The following is a 12,978-nucleotide window of genomic DNA, read 5'->3' as shown; positions in this document are numbered from 1 at the left end:
TATTCTAGTTAATGAATCACTCAAAACTCGCGAAAATTCGTCACAGTTTATCACTTACCGCGCTAAATAAATGTCTAATAAGCGTTTATTTGATCAAGAGAAACAATCAAAAATGTTTTTAAGGCAGGAAACGACTAAATTTGACTTATTTATATAGACCAGCTATCCAGATTAATTATTCCACTATGAACAACTATTAAAACCTAAAGAACACGTTTCTACCGATAAGTGCAACACATTTTTGTCTTCTTAAACATTTCTGATTCAAAGTACATGTCAATTCTTACTTTAAACAATGTGTTTACATTTTATTATGCAATTATTTCATTTTTTGATTTTCATTTGAAAAAAAACAAGATGATTTATAGCTATACATCATACGTTTCTCATTTTAAAAATAATATATATTTCCATGTACAATGTACAATATCATTTTAATTTCTGTGTTAGTATTATTTTATGCTGATAAAGAGTTTTTATTCCATCGGCACAACCTCCTCTTCGAGAGCCTGTTTAATCTTATTTCTCTTTCGCTTCATTTCCACGGAAATTACGACCAGTATTGTCAGAGTCAAACACTGCAAGTAAAAATAATTCATTTTGGTTTAATTAAAATGTCTGAAATGAGGATGGTATTACAAAATAAAGCAATGAAAACTAAATTATTATATGATAAACATGTATTAAGAAGCAAATTGTGCCTAATATCATAATTATAAAATCATTCAACCGGAAAATCCGTGCAATATGCGCAAGGACTTGAGCTACAGATCAATCCTGTAAAGTTTCATTGAAATTTCATAAGTGGTATAAGAGAAGTAGCCCGGACAAACTTTAAAATTAAAAATTATTAAAGGGCCATAACTCTGACAAAAATCATTGAACCGGAAAATGCTGACAATATGCACAACTAGACTTGGTACTGGTCATTCCTGTAAAGTTTGGATGAAATTGCACCAGTAGTTTATGAGGAGTAGTCCGGACAAGTTTTGTGACGGACAGACAGACGGACGGACAGACAGACGACGGAGAAGTGATCCCCATATGTCGACACAAAAATGGCATATGAAAAACAATGCCAATGCAAATAATAATTCTTAAATCATTACAAACAAAGATAAAAACGTTAAACACTGGAATTTTTTCCTATACTATAATTCAAATAAAATATATAAATATGATTATAAAATATGAAAAACAAGATCATCAAGGAAGGGCAGCGTTCAATGAACGCAACCTCAACACGACCAAGGAACACAGGACCAGGCAAGGAGCCCAGCAGAACACAAAAAAAGTAGGACAGGGCACAAGGCAAAGCACGGACGGAGTGATTACTTAAAAATCTATAAAGTATAAAATTGTAGAAAAAACTATAGGAACCTCCAATATCTTTAAAATGTCAATTTATATTAATTAAATACGAACAATATTCTTATCTAATAGAACAATTAGTTTTAAACGAAAACATTTACCTGAAACACCACAGTTGCTAGACTGGAACAACTCATTAAAATCTCATAGTACTGTAGATATTCCTCAAATTTCTCGTAACAATTCTAAAAACAAACAAACAAACAAATCACACACGCGCACATTCTTTTACTTGGGGATCATACGCCGCTTTTCATACAATGTCACGAACGTGTCACATTGAAGGTTCCATGCAATCTCCTACGCAGTGATCTCCCCTTATCAGAACAGAGATCTCTGCCATCACAAACATTGAAATATCAATATTTGGTTATTTATATTTTTAGCTTTTTAATTTATTTTTCATTATTTTATATACGTTTGATAAATTTTTGATAAAATATAACGGACGTAGGTAAACAAAGTTAAAAATAAAACAGAAAGAGAAAAATGACGTTAAATTTTCTATGTAACGGTCGATATTTACATTTGAATTTCGACGTTACGTCATGTGACTTTCATCATCATGTGACGTCTGTGAAGGCAGTTATTACAATTCTGCCAAGGGAGGTAATCAGTGCGAGGAGTTTGGGTTCCATGATAACCTCCGTATGAACACATACTCGGATTTTTCTTTTTACTCCAAGTTTTACTATTTCATGTTTAAAGTTAAATTCTTCTAAAACCGGTGCTCGGGGGGGGGGGGCATGGACGGCGGCTTGCACTTTATAGTACCGTCCATGAATTAGGTCAATCAAATTTTCAATTTTGCCATTTTTGACGTACTTAATGATTCTTTATCTCGCTATTTTTTCATAATCAAATGAATGCCAGAAATTTGTTTTTGAGTAAAACAGATGTTAACAAAAGTAAGGAGACCCGCCGAAAGTTTTTTTATGATTGTGAAAATGAAGAATGTTTTCAATTCTGTCCTTTGGCATTTAATATGCTGTGTAATAAACCCTACAATGTCTACATTTATACAGTTCAAATAGCAATTTCATTATCATGACTGCTCAACGGATTGTGGCAATTTAATATTTGGCATTTATATTTATCAATATGTTAATAATTTCTCGAATATTTAATTAAACAGTGCTGACGTAAATGTCGCCACGTCGAAAGTCAACCTAGAGAGTTTTCCATAAGTGGCAATTTAATTTACTATTGATCATAACTTTAATTTAAAATCCATATAAACGCATTTACTGTACACATGCACTACTAACTGTTTATATTTAAAATCAGTTGCAAGCAAAAGTTTATTGTTTGCAAGCCCGAAATAGAATTCTCAGCCGGTGTCTTGCCTACAGTACAGATTACCTGATATAAAAATAACTTTTTTTCCAGCAAGATTGGGGGGGGGGCAGAAACACGTTCAAAACGACACAATTAAAATAGCGAAGACTTGGTATGATTGAGCGGTAGGCTACTGGAGAGACAGCAAGCTACCATGGCCACATGATCCCTAGCACCGACTTCAGTAGAATACAATTAACATGAAAAGGTAAAATTCTGATTCAAAAAGAAAAAAAACTGAACAGAATGCACGTAAACCCTATTTTCTTGTGAACTTCGGTGCAAAACATTTTAGCAATTCATTCAACTTCAGCGAGATTGTTCCGCTGTGATTAAAAATGGTAAATAAATGTTTCATAAAGTACAAGGTGAAATTTGGCAATATAGGTCGAAGTTTACGTTTAAATGCAACCAAAGTGGTTTGTTGTACAAACTTGCAATTAAAGTGTTGCGTTTTATAAACATGAACAATATTCTCTCAACACATCTGTCTTTATGTGTACTTAAACACTGTCTAAAATGTCAAGAAATAGCAACATTTTAAAAGTGTTTTGCTCGCTTGAAGTACATTGTAAGTTGGACACTTGACATTTTACACCCTTATCACCGACAAAGACATTCGGAACTGCCTCGGCTATTATCTATAATAACCTCGGAAACAATACGGATTGAAAGTAGTTCTACCACGTGGTTTAAGATGTGATAATATAAAACGAAGACTGACGGAAAGGGCCGAGTAGTTGCGATTGCGACAAAGAATAAGGTTTGCGAGCTGTTAAGCGTGTAACTTTAGTACCAGTAAAATGGTTTCCTGCGGGGAACATTTTTAATGATATAAAGATATTCCATTTAATTATTTTCAACATTGTTTGAGGGGGAATAATTATCAGGAATATAGTTGACAATAATCGATCAATAAAGAAGAAGGTCTTTGGAAACTGGTGACGGTTGATGACCGGAGAAGGTCGAACATAAAACAATTATTTCTTTTTATGAAAATGATTAAATAGGCCTACCATTTTATGAATAATTCCGAGTAAAAAAAGTAAACACACAAGTTTACGCAGAAAATATCTATATTTATTCTGGCAGATGCCACTACGAATATTTTAATTTTGTAGATTTTCAGTATAAACAATATATTTTTTGTAAAATTTGAGATAGATATTAAAGAAACATTGATAATATTCAAACACATCATTCAAGTTTTTTCCACCTAAAACGGTAAAATAATTATAGAAAATTAGAAATATCACGTTCTTAATTAGGTGTCACTCGAGGTAAATCCGTAACGTACCGGCAAACGGTATTTAGCCAGGTTTAAGAAAAGGTCAATTAACCAATCATGTACGGTTTACAGATCACATGCTACTCCATGTACCGAAAACAGGTCACGTGCTCCTCCATGCCTCAAAAGTTAAACGCGTACCAATACCCTGCGGTCTCCAGACCGCAGGGAATAATAGGATCGACATACTTTCCATTGTACAAATATTTGAATGCGCACATATCATGATTAATCATATCATTTTCTTGCATTTTAACATAAAATGTTAACTGAAACGAAATAATGAAAAGAGTTGTTTTTTCTTATGATACGCAATATCTTATTCTATATTAAACTTATGTATATTCTTACTTTTGTATACATGTACTTACTTGCTGATAATAAGAATTTCCAGAGGACGGTTTCACTGTGCAATTCTCATCATAAGGTTTTCCAAAATCCGGGTATTTCCCGGGGAGTTTACAACATGTGACCGGAACTGTGACTATGTAAGTTCCGTTATCGCCCGTTTTTTCCCGGTCCCAGTTGAGCGTTAATTTGAAATCCCCAGCGGCCTCTGCGCCACAGCAACTAAACTAGAAAAAAACAAGGCTCTGTACATCGTGTTTACAAATGAAAACAAAAACCATCCCGATTTTGCTTTAAAAACCATAGAAATAAATATATTTCATTTTGTTTGCCTTGTAATAATAGATTTCGAACATGTTAAAAGCTTATCAACTGAAAAGAAAATAGCGCGCGGATTGTGGAATAATTTATAATAATGGAAGCAAAATGTAAAGAACAAGGTATTTTGACTCCTATTCAAAATAATAAAGCACTTTAACAGTACTTATTGCCAAAACATACAAGAAACAAAAGATTATACAGCTGTATGGCCGATGGAATTGTAACTGTACACTTAAAGGGACTCCACTTTGATTTTTTTTTTTTTACATAATTGGACTTGAAATACTTTTCCGACATTTGTATACAATTTGCTGTAGGTCTGGTCTAATAAATTGTGTTCAAATTTTCAGATCATTCCTTCCTCACGTCTTTCCAGAATCAGTATTTGAGCCGCGTCACGACAAAACCAACATAGTGCGTTTGCGACCAGCATGGATCCAGACCAGCCTGCGCATCCGCGCAGTCTGATCAGGATCCATGATGTAGTAGAGAAACTGATAGCGAACAGCATGGATCCTGATCAGACTGCGCGGATGCGCAGGCTGGTCTGGATCCATGCTGGTCGCAAACGCACTATGTTGGTTTTGGCATGACATGGCTCATTTTTGTTTATGTAAAATGATTTAAAAATGATAATTGTTCCAACGCTTTTTTGCTCGAATCGGACTAAGAACAGAACAGGACATCAATTTTCAATTTAATTCTAAGCATATGTTTCATTATTATTTGCAGATGTTTACTTTTTAAGTGCTTCACTTTTTCTATGTAAGAATTTCAAATCTTATGTTTTTTTTTGACCTCAGTGGAGCCTCTTTAAAATAAGTGCTTTTGAGAAATAAAGGTACATGTAAACACTTTTTGAGGTTTAATGGTCCTTTAACGATAATCACTATGTTACATTTCACTTATACTGATGTTATCAAAATGTCATTTTTATTTCCTCAAGTCACTTAAATGGATACAAAAAGATACCACATCACTTTACATACATAAATACGTTTGTTTTATATGTAACAATGAAATAAGCTTTGTCATTTTGAAATGAAAAAGTCATTTTGTCAAATCAAAGTAAATGTCAATAAAAGTATACAGTCTCGAAATCCCTACTTATTACTTTTGTTTGGTTAACCATATGGGTGTCCTATGTAAACTTTATTCTGTGTCCAGCGTAAGTGGTCGCTGGTAAAATCAATTTGTTTATGGAAGCTGATTCTGTAAAACTGGCACTTTTCCATGACATTTTAGGAATCAAGCACTTGTGCCAAGAAATATAAAAGGTATATAAACTATATCTTGTGAAATATTTTTAAAACAACAACAATATAATTATCTTGTTTCCATATTCACGAAAGAATTGTAGCATAAAATATCTTTGTTATTTAACACATATGAATATTGTACGTAAACAGAATAAAATGTTCCCAAATGTTATTTTGCTATTTTATGTAGGGTTTTATTCGACATCACGACTGTAGCACAAGGCTCGATCTTTTCTTGTTAAGATTTTGTTATAAACAGTATAGAGGTGGCCAGACTGCCCGGATGTGAATCACACTGGCCATAGCTTTCGCAGAAGCGGTGGGTCCATCGCAGCGGCGTTGGAGTATTTAAACTTACCTACAACAGTAAACGGTCATTTTTTAACCACCGCTTCTGCGACGAATATTCCACCGCCGCTGCGATGGATCCACCGTTTCTGTGAAAGCTATGACCCGGATATGTATACTGGCAATACTCTGTACTGCTGGCTTTGGCTTATTGCTTTCGGTTCGACAGCATACTTTGAAGCAATTAATATAAATAACTAGCTATTGCACAAAGTTTATCAATCTCCAACGTTTCGAGGGATTAAACCCGTCTTTGTCAAGAAGTTAGCTGATAATTTCCTAAATCAAATATTAATCGTACTTATCTACAAATTCATTCTACAGGTTCGAGAACAGTTTTTGGCAAAATGATTATGAAGATATGAATGATGATGATGATGATGATGATAATGACAATGACGACGACGATGATGATGATAATAATAATGATGATGACGACGATGATGATGATGAGGATGAGGATGATGACGTACCTCTACCATAGCGTAATTCCATGCGGCAGAATATTCGTCCTTCGCTTCGTCCCCAAAATAACTCGTCACGAGATTAATCTTCAATGTATCTTTGATATCGTCCTCAACCTACAATATAATAGTACGAGTTGGTAAGGTCCGAATATTTAAAATTAACTCAAAGATACAGAACTACAGTGGCACTGAGGTGACATGTGTGAGTGTTTTTATTTATCTCGGGCGAACGAGAAACTATGTCGTGGCCAAGAGTTACTATGTAGTTCGCACGAGATAAGTAAGTAGTGCGCACGAGATACTATGTCGTGACCACGAGTTACTAAGTCGTGAACACGACATAGTTAAGTCGTGGGTACGAGATACTATGTTGTGGCCACAAGTTACTATGTAGTGCGCACAAGATAATTAAGTTGTGTTCAAGAAGCAATATTTTTTATATTCTTTCTCTCTTCATTTACAGTGAGAGTGAGAGAAGATGACAGTTACTTGCTAAAAAATACATCAGAACTTGCACATGAGCTGGGAAGCAATAGACAGTTTAAAAATATTATGTTATATATAATAGAAATTTTGTTACTTTTAGTTAAATGCAAAATAATCACATTTCGCTCCTGTACATTTGGCATGATCTCATATACGTACCTCTTCGTAAATAAACTTCCAGGCCAACTAAGTATCGCGCATACGACTTTTCGGAACATTACCGCTGTGTTGTAACGTTTTTATAATAAAGTAAACCTGACATTTTAACAAAATAGAAATATTTTATCCTTTATACCGTTAGGACATTAAGAAACAATCAGTATGTGTTCTACGTTAACATTTCGAAAGCATGCCTATAAAATCTTATACCATGCACCAACAAATCATTTGAGGTCGCAAAACCTTGTCATTTTATGTTCATTTGAGCAGTCGAGATTGGTGGTTGATCCTGGTCTTGTACACTCTCATTTGATCTTCGAACACACGGATAATGACGAATTATGCCGACATTTTAATAGTACACAACATGTATTATGTATATAGACGTTTATTTGACCTGTGAAAACACGTAAAATGACCAAGAATGCCGAACCTATACGGAAACACATGGCAAGTAGGCTATTTAAGTATGTGAAAGAGGCTTTGCTATGGTGGCTGATTTGGTACGCTTTTGTGCCTCTAGTTGGCGCTAGCCACCAAACGGCGCGTTGTCGGACTTTCGTCTTGTCGCTAGCGACAACACGACAAACAGCCAAACGGCGCTTTGTCACGCTGTTGTCCTTTCTTTAACGCGGCACGCCAAACGGCGCGGTGTCGTGCGGCGTGCTGTCGCGATGTCGCTTGGCTTATAAACCAAACCTTCAGTTTGAACCGAGCGACAATGTGACATCGCGACAACACGCCGCAAGACAATGCGCCGTTTGGCGTGCCGCGCTAGAGACAGGACGACAACGCGACTACGCGCCGTTTGGCGCTTTATTGTGTTGTCGCTAGCGCCAAATCAGCCACCATACTGCAATGAAAACTGTTTTGTCGGTTTAGGTCCTTACTTTGACGGAGATGGAACATTTATACATTGAAGCTTTCATAAAGTTTGATATACATGTACTTACTTTCATTGTGAAGATCAAGGCGGCAGACGTCAACTGCATAACTATCATGACAGTCGTGAAAATCATGTACTGAAAAATTAAAACAACAACGTCATTGGTAACGTGCATGGTAACGATATCAGACTACAGTGTGGGAAAAAATACATGTAGTATGGTTAAAGTAAAAAATGACTTTGCTTATGTAAGCAGACTCGTCTGGTTATACCAAATGCTCATTTGAAACACACCAACCTTTCCTTCTTTTGTTAATGGATATATTTATTCTATCATTTATTTTAATGAATATGTTTATTCTATCATCTATTTTTTAAAACATAATTAGCAATAAAAATCAATCTAGAGCATAAAAGAGATTAAAATATTCAAATGCTGTACTAGTATTTATGGCATTCCTGAAAATGAATGCAACAGACCGCTACATGTTCATAACAGATTGAACGATGAAATTTACTAATATATAGAAAAAAAACAAAATCCTAAAAGAATAAAAGTAATGAAAAAATAAAGGATTATTATTTTGTTTTTGTACTAACCGCTATTACAACTTTTCTTTTAGGCGAGGCTGCCACATAGCATCCGATAAAACCTATAAAAAGTCAAACACAAAATAGGAACATTTTTTAAAAATCATAAACAGAGCTATAATCAATCAAAGATGACAATTTAGATGAGAAGAGAGTTCGGCTATTAACGCTATTTTTTCCAAACAAATCCGCACGTTATTGCTTGGATTACAGCTCGAGCTGTTACAACGAAAGTAGTTCTCGAGGAACTTTATCACATGTTTAGCTTTTTGAAAGCTGTATGATTTCGTTATCGAACAGATAATTATTCACAAACAACATGCATCGATTTTGAAAGTATGATACGTCGCTTCAACAAAATTTTAATAGACTACAGCTCCACATCATGGACTGGGTACGAGTAGTCAGACGATACCAAAAATGGCGCCAAAAGACGACGCTGAATCATACTTTATCTGTTGTGTGCTCTACTCAGCCATGGTTTTGATGAAATGTAAAAATGGACCATCTTGACGAACTAAGCATCCCTTTGTTCGGAGCAATACTCAATTGTAGTCTGGTTCCGACGAATGAAACTCCCCGGAGGAAGTCAAATGCGGTGTAACAACGCGCCCATATTGCAGGAGGTCTGTGAACGCTTCCGTAGAAAATCAGTGAAATTCGCATTTTAAGATATTGTTCGTAGTTCAAATAACTGACAATAATTTTAGCAAAATGAATATCCGCAAAAACAGAAAGAACCGTCGGATGGCTTTATGATATAGTGTGAAACACATATCCCGCTGCCATTCTTTTAGTCTAAAAAGTTTAAGCATAGTCTAAATCTATACGTTAATGTTTTCAGTCAAACAGACACGCTTATACGATGACATGACAAATGAAAATTGGCTTCATGAGACTTATTTCACAAACAATAAGAAGAGTGCAGACGAGGCTTGTTTAAATGCAATTTTGATATTTTTTTTTCAAACAAAATACTAAAATGAAATATACTGTAATGCTTGATTCGATATAGAAAATACTTATTTTCTAATATTGCCTTTGTTTTAACAGAATAAATCTAGGACTATTTTGTTTTAGTCGGAAGGTTATATGTGCAGTAGTGTTGTTTGATTTGCACTCAATGAAATTGAAATTTATTGATTGTTGTAAAGTGTTACATTAAATTAAATTGTTAATTCGTTCGAGCACTCCACGAGTACTAATGGCTTTGTCCATTTGGAACAATCCGTTCAAAATATTCAATCGAATTTGAGATAACAAAATACAAAAATTTAAGCGGCCAACAGATTAGGTTCTGGTCAGACGTGCAGGCTGTGCACACTCGCCTGGCTCTATACTGGTGACAAAAGGCATATGAGCCGTGTCACGACAAAACCAACATAGTGGGTTTGCGACCAGCATGGATCCAGACCAGCCTGCGCATCTGCACTGTGTGATCAGGATCCATGCTGTTCGCTATCAGTTTCTGTACTTGTAATAGGGTTTGTAAGCGAACAGCATGGATCCTGATAAGACTGTGCGGATGCGCAGACTGGTCTGGATCCATGCTGGTCGCAAACCCACTATGTTGGTTTTGTCGTGACACGGCTCAAATAATTGTTGACTCCAGCAGGCTAAGGGTTGAAAAAACTACCTGATATAACAACAGCTATTCCAAAGGTTATTAAGGCGATTGCGGTCATGCTGTACAACTTCCAAACATCAGCACCGGTGCCGCCCCCTGCCGACAACAATTTGATAATAGGTGTAAGGTAGCCATCTATCAATTCAGTGTAAAATTTGACAACTACGCCAACAAAGGTCAATCCGGCCCCCAAAACCTTCAACAGAAATAAAATTGCACCGTCAGAAGATAATGTTGTATTTTTAGATTTATAATTATAAAACAGTTTGCGATAATAGACATCTTCGTGAATCACAATTCGCTGCGGAACTACATATAGAGTAAATATGACTGAGTGGTTAACTTAAGTTCCCAAAACAAGACATTTCCGAACATCTTATCGCTATAATGAGTTCGAGAATAACAAAAATGGTTATCCACCAATAAAATAACATTTAATGTATTTATAAACGTGATAAATGGCATTGTGTTGGCATTGATATTTTTAGAATTTGATTTTTTAAATTGTTTTTCTTAGTTGGCTATTGACTCTTGTTATACTGATACTTATATTGGTATATACATGTAGGCCTATACCTAAGTCAAGTTGTGATACATGTCCTTGAAACTTATATCTTGTATCACTTTTGATTTCGCTTCTTGGAACTAACCAGTAGTTGGGTCACATGAGGAAACACGTGACCCGAAAAGAGCTCGAACCAACGTCTCCTGGGTTGAGCGGAAGCTACATTCACAACTCCGCCAAAGCTCCAAGTCTGGAGATAGTGTTGGTCATTTAGTCGTTTTCAGAATACAGAAATCTCCATTTTAAGACGTAAACTTTCGGGAGGAGTACATATTATTTACAAAGGCAAAGATTTAAAAAAAATAAAACTAGCGAAGAGAATTTTTGTTAACTTGAAATTTTATGATTAAATGAATCAAATTGATAAAAAACTTGATTTTAACTTGCCACTTTTCTAAGTTATTTGACCCTGAAAGTGAGGTTTTGGTGGTTGTGGTATGGGCTAGTGGATACTTTAAGTCTATTTTCATTTCCAAAACATTATTTATATACATATATACGCAATATGCAAGAAAAAAAGAACCATACACCGGTTGTCGTTACAGGTGGAAATATCTACGGAAGAGCATTAGTGCCAGGTGTATGTTTTTTATTAACTCGAAATTTCGAGTTACTAACTCGAAATTTCGACTTACTAACTCGAAATTTCGAGTTACTTATCTCGAAATTTCGAGTTACTAACTCGAAATTTCGACTTACTAACTCGAAATTTCGAGTTACTAACTCGAAATTTCGAGTTACTTATCTCGAAATTTCGAGTTACTAACTCGAAATTTCGACTTACTTACTCGAAATTTCGACTTACTAACTCGAAATTTCAACTTATTAACTCGAAATTTCGAGTTACTAACTCGAAATTTCGACTTACTTATCTCGAAATTTCGAGTTACTAACGCGAAATTTCGACTTACTAACTCGAAATTTCGACTTACTAACTCGAAATTTCGACTTACATTGCACGACTTTCATTGGTTGCCGGTGAAAGCAAGGATTGAATTCAAGATACTTTCTTTCGTGTGTAGCTGTTGCACATTGACAGAGCACCTTTAACATTTATTTAACAGAACAATTTTATAGGGTCAAATTGTCCACACATACTGAACATATCCTTCGCTTTTTTGTGGGGGGGGGGGGGGGGGGCTTTGTAAAATCACACTTTCCACATTTCTGTGTTAACCGGGTGTTTCTTTTTCTTAAGCACACATACAACCATCATGTGGAGAAACAACAAGTCCAAAACCCACCCTATTGTAAACTGTGCAATATCATGTGTTAAATAAGTTTTAATTGGCGTGTATACGCCAGTTAGTCTGTCACGTTTCTTTATACTAATAATGTTTTTGTAACATTATTCATTATTTACTAATACTTTGATATTGTGTTGATAAAAGTTTATAAAAGTGATACTTGTTGTTATATATATGTTGGGAATAATTTAAATTTAAAAGCATCCGATTCTACAAGAAATATAGTCAGTCCAACAATTTTGACAAAGGCCTCAGCACGCCCTATTTTGGCCACGCCGCGATACTTTCCTCAGATGTCCCACACGTGAAGTATAGGATCGGTTTTTTTACAGGGATGAGAAGAATATGATTAGTGAAAAGATATGTTCGAACAGATGAGATACAATACAACGTCTGAAGAACGCCTGAACGTACAAATTAAAGGAAGCCTTGTTTTTTTTAGGTCGGGTGTGTACATGCCATTACTAAGTTTAAGTTAAATTTCAATAGTTTTTGTCCAGGCACCCGTTTCTCCATCTCCATCGTTCAAAGGCACTGCCTACTATATCTTATACCATCTAACTAATAACTTTGGCCATTCTTGTAATGTTAATAACTCGAAATTTCGAGTTACTAAGTCGAAATTTCGAGATAAGTAACTCGAAATTTCGAGTTAGTAAGTCGAAATTTCGAGTTAC

General features: G+C 35.2%; 1 protein-coding gene across 1 annotated transcript in view; it reads right to left on the bottom strand.

Annotated features, from left to right (window-relative positions):
* Positions 1 to 293: 293 nt before the first annotated feature.
* LOC132717422 (tetraspanin-18-like) overlaps positions 294 to 12,978 on the bottom strand; it is a 15,024-nt gene continuing 2,339 nt past the window's right edge. Inside the window, exons 3-9 of the mRNA XM_060700887.1 lie at positions 10,499 to 10,685; positions 8,872 to 8,924; positions 8,339 to 8,407; positions 6,747 to 6,854; positions 4,369 to 4,572; positions 1,473 to 1,556; positions 294 to 578 (exon numbers count right to left, since the gene is read on the bottom strand). Of these exons, the coding sequence (XP_060556870.1) occupies positions 477 to 578; positions 1,473 to 1,556; positions 4,369 to 4,572; positions 6,747 to 6,854; positions 8,339 to 8,407; positions 8,872 to 8,924; positions 10,499 to 10,685 (807 nt within the window). The 3' untranslated portion in view covers positions 294 to 476. The remainder of the gene's footprint in view (positions 579 to 1,472; positions 1,557 to 4,368; positions 4,573 to 6,746; positions 6,855 to 8,338; positions 8,408 to 8,871; positions 8,925 to 10,498; positions 10,686 to 12,978) is intronic.

This window comes from Ruditapes philippinarum, unplaced genomic scaffold, assembly GCF_026571515.1.
Source record: "Ruditapes philippinarum isolate M1 unplaced genomic scaffold, ASM2657151v2 ctg875_1_1_1_1, whole genome shotgun sequence".
Lineage (NCBI taxonomy): Eukaryota > Metazoa > Mollusca > Bivalvia > Venerida > Veneridae > Ruditapes > Ruditapes philippinarum.
This window is presented reverse-complemented; position numbering and strand designations above follow the sequence as displayed.